At 48.0% G+C, this 18,784-nt stretch overlaps 1 protein-coding gene across 3 annotated transcripts in view; it reads left to right on the top strand.

Annotated features, from left to right (window-relative positions):
• jmjd1cb (jumonji domain containing 1Cb) overlaps positions 1-18,784 on the top strand; it is a 100,394-nt gene that overhangs the window by 60,263 nt on the left and 21,347 nt on the right. For 2 of the 3 annotated variants that reach the window (XM_084485804.1, XM_084485803.1), the window contains exons 3-11: positions 2,878-2,991; positions 12,229-12,334; positions 12,759-12,883; positions 13,487-13,654; positions 14,726-14,767; positions 15,280-15,529; positions 16,279-16,845; positions 16,942-17,503; positions 17,589-18,549. In XM_084485804.1, coding sequence (XP_084341930.1) covers positions 2,878-2,991; positions 12,229-12,334; positions 12,759-12,883; positions 13,487-13,654; positions 14,726-14,767; positions 15,280-15,529; positions 16,279-16,845; positions 16,942-17,503; positions 17,589-18,549 — 2,895 coding nt within the window. Of the gene's footprint in view, positions 1-178; positions 569-2,877; positions 2,992-12,228; positions 12,335-12,758; positions 12,884-13,486; positions 13,655-14,725; positions 14,768-15,279; positions 15,530-16,278; positions 16,846-16,941; positions 17,504-17,588; positions 18,550-18,784 lie in introns of those variants that run through there. The other variant, XM_084485805.1, reaches the window with a different exon arrangement.

Raw genomic sequence — 18,784 nt, 5'->3', positions numbered from 1 at the left:
CAGATATTCTGACTAATCTATTCCATTCTCCAGAGAGAGAGAGAGAGAGAGAGAGAGAGAGAGAGAGAGAGAGAGAGAGAGAGAGAGAGAGAGAGAGAGAGAGAGAGAGAGAGAGAGAGAGAGAGAGAGAGAGAGAGAGAGAGAGTGAGAGAAGTTTGAGGGAGGGCTATAGAAAGTGAGCCAGTGAGAGTGCAAGCGAGCTGAGCCAGGGAGTATGAGACAGTGCAGCTTTCTAGAGGAAGTGTGTGTCTCGCTCTCCCTCTGTCAGTTGCGTCAGAAGCTGTTAAAATGTCGGCCATGTAGCTGGTGTGCTCTGCTCTCCTTCTCCTTTCTCTTCTTTCTCTTCATCTGACCGGCTGACTTCCCTCACCACAGGACACAGTGTGGGGTCCGTGCGTCTATCTCTCTCTGTGTCTGATGCGTCCATGTTAACCATCCACCGTTCTCTCACGTGTGCTGAAGAAAGAAAGAAATTGTTTTGTGGACTCCTTTTGTGTTTTCGGTTTGGCATTTTTGTATTGGTTGCTGAGCCTGTGTCTTTCAAAGGAGACGTGAGCATGGAAAAGAGGTAATGACTCTTCTTTCTACATTTCTTCACGTTGGCTTCATGGTAAAGACTTACCTGGAGGTTGGATCGTTGGTTATCTGTGTGTTATTTCTAACAATGGGTCAACGTGGGTCAATGTTGAAGCGTTTTGTCTCTGGACCAGCGCTCCCTCCATCGCTTGTTAAGGGTCTATTTATGAGTCCAGCCCGTTCTGTGTGCGAGTGCAGTGTTGTGTGGAATCAAATTATCAGTTCAGTGGCTCAAGGGAGTATGCTTTAGACACAAATGTAAATGTAATGTGACTGTACAAAGGTTACAAGACACTGGCACAACCACATTTAAACAGATCTTCTGTGAAAGCACGATATCAAGGTCAGCTTGGAATCAGATGTCTCTATAAGTTTGTTCTATCATATCACCTGGCATCATTGTAAATGTATTTGCTATATGCTGTTGGTCTGGGCGCCCATATGGCCTCAGGCTGTACCGTGTGGTTCTAATCAGCCTATGCACTCTGTGCTTTATGTTAAAAGACAGCAATGGATCCAGTTAGATACTGGCTCTGTCTGTTTTGAGCAAGGCACTGCCACCAAAATACTATCCATCTCTTTCTTATGAGATAATGGACCCAGAACATCTATTTATAGTATAAGCCACACCAACCACATGTTCCAAAGTTAGCTAGTTTCAGAGACACCCTTGTATTAACCAATTCCCGTCGCAAATATAGAGAATGTCAAAATGAATGTCATGTTAAAATGATATAGTGTGCCTTGTACTGTGTGTGCAACATTACTGCTTGAGTAGGTTCATCATATGTTATTGTTAATGATTTAGTTATCTCTACGCCATGACTGGTTATGTCTGTCAGAGTGAAGTATGCAAGTTATTTGTTAACATTTTAGAAGATGATCACATTGTGTCTGTGAGACAGAACTTCTTGTTCCTCTCACATTAACAGCTGGACGGGGGTTCAATCAGTGTATTGCTAGACTCCAACCCGCAATATCGTCACTTCAATTATGACCTTCATCGGATTATGGTGCGTGCGTGTGTGCATGTGTGTATGTGTGGACATTGTTCAGTAATATACCAGCATTTTGGAAGATTCAGTCCTTTATAAAAAAGGACTGTGACTTTGCTTTCTTTTGCAGCAAAGCCATCCATCTCATCTACAAACCACGCTGTGTGAGAACAACAGCTGCCTTTCCACAAAGCCTGTTTTCTGTTCAAGATGCACACTTGTGTATCTAGCTCTATAGACCCTATAGCCTCTCTAGGAAGCATCTCCTTCTAGAAGTAGGCCGGACGGTGTTGCTGGAACAATCCAAGATGAGGTCTTTTTAAAAACTGGTGTGTGCTCCAAGAGAGGTCCTTCTGAAGATTGTTTTCCAGAGGTCATTGCATTCGAGTCATTTCTTGTTGCAGGCCTACATCCCATAATCCCGGATACGTACACCTGCTGTTTAGCTGGTCTTCCTTTCAGGGAGAAGAGCGCCACAAAGCCCTTCTGATCTGTGTTGCTGTACATTACACGGTGTGTGGGAAGACCCTCATGGGACCCTCCTGAGGAAATGTGGAGAGGTTGCGAGTGTGTGTGTGTTTCTATATTTATGTGTCCTAGAAACATTTGTAAAAAAGAGAAAAGCAAAAGCAGGGCAGACTAGAAGCCTTGCTGTTCCTTAATGCGACATAATGCGACAGTTTTGCCAGATTGGGCCAGATTTCCCGCACAATCTTGCAACCGCAGCCAGGGTTGCCAGATTGGGTGGGAAATCCAGCCCAATCTGTCAGCACTGCTCACAGCCTGCCTGGGTCCTTTACACACTTGGTCTATCCCACACTTTTGCACCAAAGTTACACAGGGCGTTGGTTAGAAGGTAGAGTTCATAGCAATACAATCATGCTTAGCCAAATTCCTCAGTCATTTTCTCTTCCTCTAGTAGTAGTAGTAGAGGGTGCATGTGTGTGGTTGTGTGACTGTGGGTGTGTGTGCTTGTTTGTGTACTAGCAGGAACGGCAACATCAAAGTTGGGTGTACTGCCTTTGAACTGTCAGACTTCCTCCTCATTAATGTATTCATGTCTATCACTCAAGTCATACGCTCTCTGCCACTAATTCTTTCATTTCTTTCTCTTCACCACGTTTTTCTTAGTGGGTCCTTAGTCTCTATTCCAATCTAACTCAAAGACTTCCCATACATTGGAAGGGACTCCAAACCAGTGGCCCATGTTGAAGTCCAGTGGGTGGCGGGTTGTGGAGTTGTTTTAGATCCATGAGTTGCATGTATTTTCTGCTTCCTAATCATGTCCCTCTGTCCTCTCTTCTAGGCATTCAAACCGTTGGTTTGGAAGAGCTTGCTGTCCTCTGTAACAGCAGTCGAGTTCCTTTTAGACCGCCAGCTGGACTTCCTGTCTGACCCTTCAGCATACCAGCCCTACCAGGTAACAGACACACACTGACTCAGGGCGTATTCACACTGGCAAAGTCCTTTAGTTCGCTTTCTTTGGTCTGGACCAATATGATGGTCTGAAAATACAATGTTTACTTTTTGGTTTGGTGTGGTTCCTTTTCACATTGCAATTTTGAATTTGACAACAAACCCACATGTGTGAAAAGATCGTTCAATCATTGGACAAAAAGGTATGGGGCGGGGTAAAGTGTTAAATAAAAAAAGGGGGGAAAGCACCAGTGAAAGTAAACAATCATGGATATCCAGTGTGGTTGATCTGCGGACCGGTTGAACTCCTTCTCCCTCATCCTGGTGCTGAATGTGTTAAATGCATGGCAGGTGGAATCTGATTTGGAGCGCTGGTCATCTATCCCCAATTAATTTCGAGCGAGAGCTTCCATAGTTAAAATGAACATCCTACCACGGGTTAACTTCTGTAGCACAATGTTACCATTAGCACCCCGGCCGGACACTAGGAGAAACTACATAAATTAGTGTCTAGGTATGTCTGGAAGGGGAAACGTCCTCGGATTAAAATGTCCATCTTGCAGAGGCATAAACTTTCTGGTGGTCTTGGGTTTCCAAACTTCCAGTTTTATTTCTGGTCCTCAACGCTTCGACCTCTTCATACCTGGTTAAATCCGGGGGCACAAGTAGCCTGGCCCTCTTTAGAGGAAAGTCTAGTAAAACCACATAGGCTTCAGGATTTAATTTACTCTAACATCCCTCTTAAAACTTAACTTAACTTAATAAATCCAAATTTGGCTCTATAATTTCACATCTTGTTGCCACATGGAGAACTGTGGAATCACACTCTGGCGATCAACTGAAATTCCATCCCCACCTTCCTTTGCTTGGGTGGTCACCCGATTTCCTTCCCTCAATGGAGCAATAAAGGGATCAATACCCTTTCCGACATCATGTCCAAGTTTCCAAGACCTGAAATCTCAGTTCAACCTTCCTGGTACTTCCTTTTTCTTCTACCTGCAACTCTGTAGTGCCTTACAGGCATACAGAGTTCCCTGGGGAGGAAATTTGGAGTCCCATCCAATTCATAAAATTTGCGGTAGTTTATCTACCCCTTGGTCTCCTCTCTTTACACTTACATCACCAAACGTGCAGAAAAACCCCTGCAAGTTGATAGTCACTGGAGCCATGATCTCTCAATTGCACCTAATACAATCAATTGGTCTGGAGTCTGGTCAAGGATAGTCCTATCATCCCATAATCGTAATCATCAAATGATTCATTATAACTTCATACACAGACTTTATTGCACTCCTCTGAAATTATTTCTGATAAAAATTAATCCATCTCCAATTTGCCAGTTATGTTCTTTAGGATCTACAGGAAGGTTTGTCCATATGGTCTGGGAATGCCCTGGGGTGAGAGACTTTTGGACTATGGTGTCCAACAAGATGTCCATAGTACTGAAGCGTACCATCCCCTGCTCCCCAATAGTTCTCTTACTGAATGAATTTACTGGCCTAGACCTCTCTTTAATGCACCAGCGCTGGTTCCTGGTAAGCCTCACTGCAGCCAAGAAAATTATTGCACAGAGATGGAAATCTCCCCATGACCTGTCCTACCAATACTGGGTAAATACAGCTATAGATATAGCTAAACTAGAGAAGTCTGTAGCCGGCATGCATGGCGCTCACGTTAAAAATATCTGTTTATGGGCATCCTTTATCGACAGTATGTCGGGATAGCAGCCATGGCCTATGCCCCCTCCCTGTTTACTGTCTTCCATTTCAACGTCCAGCATAACTTGCTTTATCCATTTACCAACTTAGTTTGAGCTGTTACAGAGCGGAAGTTCTTTCTTTTTGGGAGTGGGCGGGGGGAGCAAGACCTGGGGGTGGGTGGGTTAGGGGGTGGGGTGAATGATTGCGGTTGAATGTTGTATGTTGTCTTTTGTTGTTGTCTTAAATGTATTTCTGTTTGTTTGTTGTGTATAATTATACAAAATAAAAATAAAATAAAAAAACATGGAACAGAGGAGACGGAATGTCTATTGGATATCGGACCCAAATATCAAACAATATCAAACAACAAAAAACTTATCAAACAATAATTCCCATAGTGCGGGTGCCTGTTACATCCAAAGAGGCGTATGGTTTTTAGAACTGGATCGGACCGAGGTGCGTTCGCTTTCACATCTCAAGCGAACCGCACCAGGGTTTGTTTGGAAGTGAACCGAGACCACCTCTCCGGCTGGGTCTCGGTCCAGCTGTTTGGTCCGCACCAGAGTTCGATGGTTTGTATTCACACCAGCCCAAAAGGTCCACACCAGCCATTTTTTTGGTTTGGTTGGAACCAAACAAAAGCAGCCTCACCTGCCTGAGTCAGACTGATTTGACTATGTGGCTGGATGAGGCTGCACACCTGTGCATTGAGAAATCAGTGTGGACAGGTTAAAGCAGCCATCACCACACACACTCTGGGAGGTCTCCTACATGTCAACATGGAGCACCAGATCATGTATCATTGTCAATCAACTTCTACAGTAAACCGGTTTTCCAACACCCTGTGTCCTGAGTCCAGTAAAAGACACCTACGTGGCGTGTAGTATGGACCACACATGGCATGCATGTTATGTTTATCCCCATGTTTCTGCATCGGTGTTCCATGCCTCCTTCGATGAGCCGGTTTGGGGCTCAGTTGTAGCAGATAGCAGCCACAGTTTTAGTTTGGTCATATGCTCATGGATAACAGAAGATCAAACAATTGTCACATTCAGTTGATTCTCAAGGAGCATGTGGGTGAGACTGCTGCAACATCCTAGGGAGAACAAGCCTCACTGGCTGGGCCAGAGGCTGGGCCTCACTGACTGGGCCTCACTGGCTGGGCCTCACTGGCTGGGCCAGAGGCTGGGCCTCACTGGCTGGGCCAGAGGCTGGGCCTCACTGGCTGGGCCAGAGGCTGGGCCTCACTGACTGTAGTGTTGACACAGTGGGGACATTTACTTCCTGGTGGAAGTTCTTCTTTGCAACTGTAACTGTATTTCTAACGGCAAAAGGCCAAACTAGTGTTTCATGTAAGAGGTTGTGTGGACGTCATTGGCTTTGGGGTCCACTCATCGGTCGGAGCCCGACTCTGACGGCAGAGCACACAGGTGCTATTGTGGGTTAAGGATCATCAGACACAGACACTTTGCCTGGCAGTGTGAACAAGTTTCCCCCTAAGCTCTCGGGTTCTGTATGAAGGTATATTAGTTCATATGGGACTCCTGTGCGTTCTTTATTAATCGAACAGTTGCAGCATAATCTAATGTTTGAACAGACCACTGTGGCTCGTGATGCGACACACAATCATCTGTCAGAAGTTCTGACAGCTGCGGGAACCTTTGCAAGTTCAAAACAAAGTTAATGTCGGCATGTTTTCGGCAAGACCAGTTTGGAATTCCTAACAAATCTGTAATTTCAGATTTAATTCCTTAAATCTGAACTCGCACACGTGTTCACTTTGGTTGGCAGGTTGTTTTTGCTGTGAACAGATCTGATATGGATGTATGAGCTCGACCAAGGTGTTCCACTAGCTGGAGCTCAACACACTGCTCTGTTCTGTCAATGTGTCCAAAAGGCTCTTCTGTGAAGCCAGCTGCATTGTAGATTTCAGACGTGTTAACCTTATCTCACATGTATCGCTTTATGTAACTGTAATGTATTCTAATCACTTCCCCCCAGCTACACTCCCTAGACACCTGTCCTACTATAAATAGGAGAGGCACACGCACTAAGCACATACGCAGGCACGCGCACTCGGCACGCACGCGCACACACATGCACACATGCACACACACACACTCTGTGGTGGCTTGACCTGGACTTCTGTCACCCTCTCTTTCTTGCTTGTTATCTCACTGTTGGTCTCACAGGCCTCTCTGTGACCAATAAGAAGTGACCATGAGTCCACCTAGAAGAGGTTCAGGCCACGCTGTGACTTTCCGATGGGCAGACCATTATAATACGAACAGGCTCAGGGTGGCAGACACTGGGGAGGGAGGTGGAGGGGTTGCCCAGAGCTGCGGACGTCAATGGATGAGTCAATACAGAGTCCAGGCACTCATATACTCACTTCCATATGAAACAGTTTTTCAATCATCCGAGTTACTCCGACCACAAACAGGGGGTGCAGTTGAAGGACAGAAGCCCCAACTCATCGTGGCGCAGACCGGCCCTCCCCCTTCTTCTTCTTTTGCTGGACAGGAAGACGTGAGGAAGAGGAGAAGGAGAGCGGGAGGGAGGGGGCAGAAGAAGGAGTAGAAGTAGCTCTGTTTAGCACAAGCTGTACAATGAAGTCACTGTTTAGATAGCCAACCCTACCCCTCGTCTGACATGAGAGAGAGAGAGAGAGAGAGAGAGAGAGAGAGAGAGAGAGAGAGAGAGAGAGAGAGAGAGAGAGAGAGAGAGAGAGAGAGAGAGAGAGAGAACAGGAGCAGAGTGGGGGGATGGGCTAGAGGATAAGCGGGCTGCAGCTGCTATCCCTTGGAGACACACACACACACACACACACACACACACACAGAGAGAGATACAAACCCTCCTTTGGTGGAGTGCAGCTGACAGCCCCCCCAGACTAACTTTATGGCTTTATGCCCTGGAAGGCCATGAACACAATTCTTTCTCTTTCTCTTTTTCTTTTTCTTTCTCTCTCTCGCTCTCTTGCTCTCTCTCTCTCTCTCTCTCTCTCTCTCTCTCTCTCTCTCTCTCTCTCTCTCTCTCTCTCTCTCTCTCTCTCTCTCTCTCTCTCTCTCTCAGCCCCTCTCTGTTTGTCTCTCTCTGCTCTGACTACTTCTTACTCAGTCAGTCTGTCTTTGTCACTCTCTCCATTTCAACACACACACACACACACACACACACACACACACACACACACACACACACACTGGGCCTATTCATTCACTCTGTCCAGCACCCTCTTCCCCATCACATGCCACATTTACTCCCGCGTCACATTACTGTAACAACAACTTCTCTCTCTTTCTCTTTCTCACACACAATCACTCACTCAATCTCAAACACACTCTCACACTCACACACACTCTCACGCACACACACACACACACACACACACACACACACAAATACACACACTCTCACGCATACACACACACACACACAAACACACACACTCTGTCATGTCATTACCCACACACTGTTCTCCACACATGTGTAGGTGTGATCCATGTTGTAGAACAGAGCCAACTGGCCTACTGGCCCAGCCCACCCTCTGGAGAAGGAGTCGGTGTATACTGGGGGAGCCATGACACAACAGGGGATTGGATGTCATGGATGGGGGAATGTCATTGGATGAGGCTCAGTATTACTAGTAACTAGCTTAGTAACTAGAAAACGTAATCCCATGCATAAGGAATTACTGTGCATAGAAATGTGATCTTTATGATCTTTTTGCATGTCACTTTGGATAAAGGCATCTGCTAAGAACCATAACCATATTTCACTTCAATTCAGCTGAGGGTTGTATAGCCAATGCAAAGATTGATAGTTGAGTGTGGATGAGTTGAGTTATGGTTGGACAAAAATCAGACACTGAACATAGAAACCATCAACTTCAGTCTCTTGTCTTCTCTTAATAGCACAACCTTTGAACAATTATCTATTTTCTGTGAGTAAGATGAGGGAGGTAGTTAGATATGCTTCTTAAAATGTAAATCACAGTCAATACTAGAAACAGCATTTCCTGCAGAAAATGTGGTGAGTGCTGTAGTACAAAGTGAGGTTGCAAATATGTTTCAATAAAGCCACATAGATTAAGACATAAAGAATCGTTAAATGGCTTAAATCAAGTGAAGGGATTTGAACAGTGCCTGTTACGTCCAATGAGGCGTATGATTTCAAAAGTGTGAATGGAGTTCAAAAGTGTAAATGGAGTAAACATGCACACCATTTAAAAAATGTAAATGATTGGAAACAAATAAAGAAACAGCTGAATGAAAAGTGCAAAGCATTGCTAAAAATGCAGAAATGTAAAATTAATTTAACTGAAGAATAAGAATAACTGAAAAATCTGAAAGGTCAAATGTATTGCAGTGCACTGCTGAAAATCCTGGAAGCTGAATTTGAAAACTGACTGGCGCTGAATTGCATTACCTGAAGAAGTTATATAATATTAACACACACATATACCCCTCTAAGACTTCCAACTATAAATTAGTCTGCTGTCAAAACATTACGTCTGCTGTTAGAGTATCTTCACCTATGTTTATCTCCCACTAGGAAAGATAAACTATTTTCTGATTATTATTTTCTGATGAGAAAGTCGACTCGATAGTACACTTCTTTATGTTTGTTTCACTCTAAATAAAATGAGGTAACACACTGGCTGAGGTAACGATGTCCCGGCAGATCTTTGGCCTATCATTAAAATCCTGAATGCAGACAGTAGGAGAAATGATAAATGAGCATTCTACCTCCAACCGCTCAACGGTAGCCCATTACAATCGTGATACAAACGGGCCCGGTAATGGTAAATGTTTTAACACAAATGAGCTACTTCCTCATTGTGTAGCTGGTGTCTGGACTCTGAATAGGGCACATGCCTGGTCTGCCAGCATGGTGAGTCGCTTGTGCTACTGATGCAATCAGTTCCTCTCTGGAGGGGAAATGGCCCCCAGGTGTGGAGGTGATTTTGTCCACGGCGGTGGGCCGTGTCGTTGGCGTTGGGGCTCCCTGTGCGAGGGTGAGGGGGGGGAGACAGCTGCAGGTGGACGTGCCGCTGTGTCTCTGCTTGTTGAAGAGAGAACGATGGCTGGTCCGTTCCTGCCTGGAGTGCACTACCATCCAATTTTTGTACAGTCAATTATAAATGGCCAGAACTTTGGCTACGTTCACAACTTCAATATTTATAAGCCCTGATTGGAAGGCACCTCGTATACACCTTGTGTAGCTGGGGGGGAGTTAACCGGAGCTCCCCTGTGGTCGATCACTGGATGGCAGTCAGACCGTGGGCCACACACCTCAGCATTATACCAGGGGAGTCGCTGCTTCTCAATGCACTCCTCATCTGACACAATCATCGTTTTCGAACTGGAATATCTTCATTTGGGGGGTTTCCCCCCAGCATATTTTCATATTGCGATTAGATGCTGATTTAGCATATCAAGTGAATAATCTGAGTATTTCATTGATTGACAGCCCTAATATGGTTGTGAATGTATAATCAGCCTGGCTGTCTGATCTGAAACCATGGAAACACCAGTGTTTATCTCACCGCTTAACAATGCGTCTTCCTCAGACCCTCGCTTTGCAGGCCTGCATGATATTCAGAGAAACTGGTGATCTGGTGGTCATGGAGACTGTGTTGCCTTGGTAACTGTCTAAAATCAGGCCCACCATTGGCCAAAATAGACAGCAGAACATAGTAAAAATGTGTATTATATGCACGTTTACACACACACACACACACACACACACACACACACACACACACACACACACACACACTATATGGTTACATTTTCACATTCGCTTTACGTTTTCTTAAGGGGATTCTTTTGTCCAACCAACGAGTCTAGAAAGGGAGACTTGTGGTGTGCAGGATGCGGTCGTAGCACCAAATATTACTATGGTAACGGTCCTTGTTTCCACAGGCGTTTGAGTCTCTTCCTATCACGGTTAGAAAGCGATTGTGAGTTGGTGATGAAGAGACTCATGTTTTCTCTGTCTAAACAGGCAGAAAGGGGCTCGAGGCTACCTAGTGTCTGACTCTACGGGAGCCTCTGGCCCGGTTCAGCACAACTGGAACACTGCAGCAGAACGGAATGGTGGCGTGTGAAAGAGATATAATGAGAAGCAGGGAGAAGACACACAGAGGGAGTGGAAAGAGGGAGGAGGCCGGGGGAAGGTGAACTGAAAGACATCACACGTCTAGGCTGCAGTTCTGGAAGTCCCCCCCCTGCCCCCCCACAGTAGAACGAGTGCCGGGCCACAGTCAGAGAGCTGAGGATGGGGAGGTACCCACACGCCCGCGGCCAGCAGAATCACACACTGGCCGTTCCCACGGAGACCGTCTCGTTGGACTGAACATTGATGGCGGGAGAGAGGCCAAAGCGAGGCTTGCTCACTCTGGCTTATGCAAGGCAGTGTTTTGTCTAAAAGAACCTGTGTTGGTGTAGGTGCAGGCACAGGGGTATAGAACATAATGTCTTCAGGATTAGCAGAATAGAGAGATAGAGGTATTGTGTGTGTAGACTCCAACCTGCCGCTCGCTGAATTAATCATGACATGGTCTTTTTCTACTCCCACTCCTCCTTTCATCCTTCCTCCCCCACTCTCTTCCTTACCTTGGGCTGACAGCCTTCCCTCGCATTCACTCCTTGTTCTCCTCCCCCCTCCCTTGCTGTACCGCTCATCACCCTCGCTGTGTGTGTGTGTGTGTGTGTGTGTGTGTGTGTGTGTGTGTGTGTGTGTGTGTGTGTGTGTGTGTGTGTGTGTGTGTGTGTGTGTGTGTGTGTGTGTGTCCACATGCGCGTGTGTACACTCACACAGGGGTTGTTCGTAGTGTAAAGTGGGTCGTTGGGAGCTGTCCTGACTATTGGACACATACAGAGGGAGCTTTGAGGCTCGCAGTCAGGAGGGTGTGAGTAGGAGCAGGACACCAGAGGTTATTACCAGGAAAAGTGACTCACATCCTCAGTTGCTAACAGGATATGTTGTCGTGCCATCTACAGTAGCTATGATTCTCACTGCTCTGGTACTCTGAGGGAAGTGGCTTCATGTCAATTTGTTAATGATCACTAGGTCACGTGTTAGAAGGTAGTCCAGATACAGTCAGATAATATGAGACTAATGTTTCATATATGTGGTCTATTGTGTCACAGTATCATAATAAAGTTATAGATGCTGTATTATCATCACCCTCATCCGTCCATGTAAGCCCAACTCTTCAGCCTCTAGAGTAGAGTATCTAGTGACTGCTCGGATGGCACTGAAACCATTTGATTGCATTGACGCTTACTGAACGTTATTAGTAGTCTGTTAGTTGTTTAAGGAGAGCCAATGGGGATTAAGAGGGGCACCAACGCCACGTGGTCTGTGACCTCTTGAACCCCTTGGTGCTCAGCTTCCAGCCTCATGGCCCTCATCGTCGTTCCCCAGCCACTCTGGGTTTGGCCTTTGGATCCGGACCATGTGATCTACTACCAGACTGGAAGCTGTGTGTACATGTGGGTCATCCCCTCACGTTGTTTCTCTCTGTGTCGTAGGATGAAGTGGACAGCCAGAGCCCTGTACTAAGAGACAACCCTCAGCTCCATGAAGAGGTGAAGGGCTGGCTCAAAGACCAGAAGGCCCAGGAGATCTTCATGCAAGGTAAAGGTAGTTATTAAACACACAGTGTATTACAAACATACATTTATCTACCAACCCGCTGCACTAAAAACATAGAAGGGGGGGTCTTTAATGTACTCCTCTGAGTGTTCTTGTTCTGGACATAGATCCAAAGTTAATGGGATGCTTTCACATACAAACCTCAAAACATTATGTTGTTGGCTGTGAACAACATCTGACCCACCATAGCATTTCATTGTTAAGTCTTTTTAATAAATGGCGAATTGTACGACCATAGCATTGCTTTAGTGTTCGTTCTAAGGTATTTCTGCGGTATTACACTTCTTTTTGGCGCCATTTCCTAAAATGAGTTCCAGACATCCATTCAGCTCTTTCCCCTTGGTTCTCAGCTCTGTATTGATGGCTGTTGGCTCCCGTCCCTTCCATTTGTTTCTCTGTGGTCCAGGTCCTTATTCGCTGAATGGCTACCGTGTGCGCGTGTACAGACAAGACTCAGCCACCCAGTGGTTCACTGGCATCATTACTCACCATGACCTCTTCAGCAGAAACATGGTCGTCATGAATGATCAGGTGAGCATGCACACACACACATGAGGACACGCATGCACGCACACGAACACACGCAGTCACACGCATACCCACACACAAATACACACGTACATACTGTAGATGCAGGGAGTATAGAGGTCTACAAAATCTTGCTCTCTTCTGCTCTTTTCTGCTCTTTTTACAACTCTCAAATCAAACCGACCATACATTTACGTACATACCTTTACATACATTATTTACACAAGATAAGCAACATGATGGAAGTCTGAATAACCTAGCTATCCAAGGTCCTCCTGAAGTTACATTACAGATGCACCAGTGTTTCTCAGACATATACTCTGACTAAGACGGTCACCTAGGTGTCAAAGTTGGAACACATTCATTTTAAGACCAAAATGGTAAAGGTGAAACACATTGATTTAAAGTACTGATTTAAAAGTTGACAGAATATCCACAAGCAAGGAAAGCCAATGGATATCAAAAATAAATCTCTTATTGGGCCTTTTTTTGCTCATACACTTAGACCCATTTAGCCAAGTGTCATCTATTAAAACAGTGTTTGATTGGTGGTAGTCTGTTGTTCTGGGAGCACGTTCCATGGCTAACTCTGTCCGGGCCGTCTAGGTGCTGGAACCTCAGAACGTGGACCCCTCAATGATCCAGATGACCTTCCTAGACGACGTGGTCCACTCGCTGCTGAAGGGAGAGAACATCGGCATCACCTCCAGACGGAGGTCCAGATCCAGCCAGAACAACATCAACAACAACGGCAGCGGCAGCAGCTCCGTCCATGTGAGTGTATTCCACACACCCAACACCGACATACAGCTGTGGCCCCAGCATGCGGTCAGCCCAGTTCAGGCAGGGCGGTGCGGCCTTTGCTTTGTGTGTAGTATTTTGGAGTTTAGATTCCTGGGGGGGTGGCCACCCGTTTGGTTCCTATGCCTCATGTCCTCAATCAGCTCATGTCCAGAATGATCAGCACTCATGGCGTGGAGTTCATAGAGCTGGCTGATTCCTTTCATGTTGTTGAACACGTGTCTCCTGGCTGTGCAGGGAAGTTAGTTTGATCCTTCTAGGCGTCCTTCCCTGGTGAGCGGTGCTGGTGGAGATACCTCCATTAGGTTAGCCATGTATCAAAGAAACATGTGAAGGGAACCTCTGTTGATAGGATGTACCTAACAGGCCCCATCTAAAAACTAGTCTTACCGAAGTGCTCAGGGGACACTGCCATGCAGCCACCAGTCATACGTTTAATGGTTTAATAACCAAAACCAAAAGAAGGCCTATCAAACCAGACGTCTATTACTGACTTCTGTGGTGCTGTTGTTTTTTACTTGAAGCAATGTGAAAATTGGAAAACTTAAAATAAAACATCAAGTTATCAAATATTATACCGAACAGCACTTGATGTACAGCTGCATAATTATATATATATATATATATATATATATATATACAATTTGGCTATCACTTTTTCGGAGAAAGTTGATATCCAAATACACTTGACTACACTTGCCTTGATACACTGAATATATATCCAGAAATGCACATTGTCGTGCCTTACAACTGTGGAACCTTTGTTGTGAGCTGCGGATCTGCTTCAACGCCTTTGTGGTTCTTATGGATACGAACTGGTGTGGAGACACACATACTTTTTGGAACTGTTTCTCCGCGACCACAGAGAAAACAATGAGTCGAGCATAACTAGGGCAAAGTTCAAATCAGTTGAACTTTGAGCAGAGCCATTTAAAGCTCTGAATCAGGATGTGATGTGGCACATGGAACTCTGCTGATCACTCTCTCAACCAGCCAATCCTCTTGGTCCCTAACAAATGTCTCCTTGTTTGTTGTGTCCCCCAGACGGCAGGAGGGAGAGGCAGCGGGACCCCTGGCAACACTCAGGTACCAAGGCCCCCCGGAGCACCAGCCTTCCAAACATCTGTTTCTCATGGAGCCAGGGAAACAAAGACTACCTCATAAGAAAATTACATTTTGTTATTCAGGCAAATCAGTAAAAATGTGATTCATGAGATCATTTTGTTTTGGTTTGTCTATTTAGAATCTGAATAGAATTCCGCCTCCTACCTTCCCACTTGACCTATTTTAAGCAATAGGTTTTATTTATTTGTGCTGTATTTCACTTCTCAGTCCATGCACTGTTAGCCATTCTTACATTGGAGAGATTCAGTGGAGAAGAGAGATACAGCACACATTACAGAAGAGATACAGTACACAGTGGAGAAGAGAGATACAGTACACATTACAGAAGAGATACAGTACACAGTGGAGAAGAGAGATACAGTACACATTACAGAAGAGATACAGTACACAGTAGAGAAGAGAGATACAGTAGTTGTTGTGTGGGTACATTCTGCTGTATGAGTGAATCTTTACAACGTTGTCGTCCTGATCAGGGTCACTACACACGAGCCCAGGCCAACAGCCCGCGGCCCATCACCAGCTCATCAGGAAGTGCTCCTAAGGGCTCCGTGGGTGCCATGGCCTCTCAGCAGCTGGGCCAGGCCCAGCCAGGCAGCCAGACAGCAGGCCACGCCCACTCCCCCGGGGCCCGGGACCAGCATGGGCCCCGCTCCTCCAGGAGGAAGGGGTCGGACAGCAGCGTCCCCGAGGAGGAGAAGGAGAGGAGGGAGGAGCCGGGGAGAGGTGAGGGCACAGGGAGCTTCACACACTAACTGATCCTCACTGATGTTGTTACTAGAACGTCTTCATCAGGTAATGAAGTTAGCGGAGTTCTGTTTGCACTGGCCTGGGAACCAGACAGAACTGGAAGCTGGTGTTTTATTTGCTTTGGCAGATGGTGTGGCCCCCCTCTGTTCAGACACGTTCCAGTGGACCTGGGCGGGGTCGGGCCCACAACCCTTTATCTAATATGGGGGGGTTAAATCTGATGATTGGCTGACCAAGTTGGCTGCTGCTGGTTGTCAGTGGTCTGTTGAATCTGCGGTCGGATTCGCTATCCGCTACCACTATATTTCCTCTCAAAGAAAATGAAACTGCACCTAAAGCTTTTGCTGATAAATAGATGTCAGATGTGCTTTTGACTCAATTTGGTCAAATGTAATTCACCAGTACAGCGGTCAGTGCTACGTCACACAGACCGTTGTTCTGATTGGTTGTAGGTATATCCAACTGCCTCCTGGGCGTTTTGGTCGCTGCTCGTTGGTTCTTCACTTTGGACATCCAAAATGAACGAGAGGTAGCAGCATAATTGGTCTGGCAATGTCAGGCTACTTTTATACACCTTGGGGATTTCATAGTAGTTTCTTAGTAGGGGTGTACGGTATAAACGGTATAGAAAGTACCGCACAGTCTATCATGAACCACAGGGTTGACTGGTGGTGCTGCTCCTATCACCTCAAAGATGTGTCCCTGACTGATGCATCTCCGTGCAGATTCCAAGCCCAAGGTCAAGCCGACCGTCAACAAGCGGCGCAAGACCGAGGACCAGGAGAAGAAGGCCGGCCTGAAGAGGCTGAAGACGGAGACGACCTCTGACCTGTCGGAGAGTAGTGACAGTGAGCACCCCCACAACAAGAGGACTGTCCACTCCTCCTGCTCCTCTTCCTCCTCCTCCTCCTCCTCGTCTTCGTCCTCGTCCTCCTCTTCCTCTGAGCCCAACTCTGAAAACGAGTTGAAGGGCCGCGGCGGGGAGCTGAACGCCAGCGGCGTTTGTAAAATGGAGGAGGACGAGAAGTCGGTGGCATTGACCGCGGGCTCTAAACTCAGCGGGTCGCCGCCGTTGGCGGGCCGGCTGTCGCCGTGGGCCGAGGTCCGGGGGTCGGAGGACAGCAGGAAGGGCAGCGTGGTGAAAGAGACGGGACCCTCGGAGACAAAGGAGGAACAGGAGCTGACGGCGGTGGTGACGCAGCTCCCCCGGTCACCGCCACAACACCTGGCCCCCCTGCTGAGCACGGCCGTCCAGGGCTGCATCATGGAGAGCGCCAAGAGCACTGTGAACGGTACCGCATTGGAAGAGCTTCACACGCATCTCGTTGGAAACACGTGGTACAGAATTGATGAAGAGTGACTAAAAACCCATTTGTTTTGCTCCTCAGCCACTCCTCCATCCCAGACCCCATCGGCCACGTCCTCGTCTCATCTCCATAGCAACAGTGTGATGGACATCACGGAGGAGGCCCAGGCCACGGTGCACCGCGAGAGCTCCGAGGCCGTGTCGGCGCTGCTGGCCTCCCAGGAGTCCACGGCCCTGTCTCCCTACCTCCCCCTCAACCCCTCCCCCGTCTCCTCTCCCCCCGTACCCCCGTCCCCCTCTCCCTCCGAATGCGGACGGCGCGGCCCGGACATCGAGCCCGCGCCGCCGCCACCGCCTGCGCCTGTGCCTGCACTCATACCCCCTGCTTCACCTGGGAAGGGCACTATGGGAGCTGGCCCCATGGGAGCTGGCCCCATGGGAGCTGGCCCCATTGGAGCTGGCCCCATACTAGCTGGCCCCATACTAGCTGGCCCCATGGGATCTGGCCCCATGGGAGCTGGCCCCATGGGAGCTGGCCCCATGGGACCTGGCCCCATAGAAGCTGGCCCCATGGGAGCTGGGCCCATAGCAGCGCTCCGCAGCTTTGGTAACAAGATGGAGTTTGCCCACTCCGAGGTCATCAGGTAAGAACGCTGGCTTCTATTATGACTATTTACAATAATTAGGTTGCATGTAAAAAAAGTAAAGTGCATACAATCCCGTTTTCAGACCGGTGACTTCCGTGTCTGAGCCTGCAGTCCCAGTGGAAAAAGAGAAGACTCCCCCACAACAACCCCATAACCATCTGAATCATCATCCTCATCCTCATCATCAGCAGCAGCAGCTTCATCACCTCCAGCCCACGCAGAAGCACCCACAACACTACACAGGCCTCCTGCCATGCATCAAGAGCCCTTCTCCATCAGAAGAGACCAGAAAACACCAACAGTCCCCATCCCACAAGGTAAAGGCACATCCTGCAGCGGAGCTGTGCAAACCCAGGGTCAGCCCCAGTCCCAAACCTCAGAACCACCACAGCCACCCCTACCACAGCACCGGCCTGGCCCTGCTCCCCTCTGACCTGCTCAAAGCAAAGGCCCAGCAGGCTCTCCTGGACAGCTCCAAACCCAAACCCCACACCTCCCCTGAGGTATCCAGGCATAAAATGCCTAAATACTCAGACACCCCTCCCTCCCCGATAGCCCGCGCAGTGGCCAAGCCAGAGCCGCCGGACTCGCCGCGCTCCGGCTTTAAGCCGCTCCACCCTCGCTCTGAGCCTGGCAGCTCCAATGGCAGCAACTACACCAAGAGCCCCCTCATCATCGACAAGAACGAGACCTTCACCGTGTACCGCGACCCGGCTCTCGTGCGGACCGACGCCGAGAACTCTGTGGCCAATGCGGCCAGCGTCTCCTCCAACCACGTCGGAGCCTACCTCCACCCTCACTTGCACTCGCTTCACTCCCAGTCTCCCCACGCCACATCTCACCCGCACCTCCTCCACCCTCCTCCCCCGCCCTCCTCGGCTCTCCCCCACTTGCTGCCTCCGGGAGTGCTCCCTGCCATGCCCCCGCCTCCCACCGCCTCTCTCCTGGCTGCCCACCCCCGGCTGGACTCCCCTGGGGCGCTGGGCCACCTGGCCCTGGCCCACGGACACCCAGCGCCGTCACACCAGCAGCAGTTCATGCAGGTGAGGCTGCACCTCGTTGTTACACATATACTCACCACGCACCTTGTTGGTACACACTCTGCACCTTGTTGGTACACACTCTGCACCTCGTTGTTACCCCTATACTCTGCACCTTGTTGGTACACACTCTGCACCTCGTTGTTACACATATACTCTGCACCTTGTTGGTACACACTCTGCACCTTGTTGGTACACACTCTGCACCTCGTTGTTACACATATACTCTGCACCTTGT

This window comes from Micromesistius poutassou (genome assembly GCF_964030765.1).
Source record: "Micromesistius poutassou genome assembly, chromosome: 21".
Lineage (NCBI taxonomy): Eukaryota > Metazoa > Chordata > Actinopteri > Gadiformes > Gadidae > Micromesistius > Micromesistius poutassou.
This window is presented reverse-complemented; position numbering and strand designations above follow the sequence as displayed.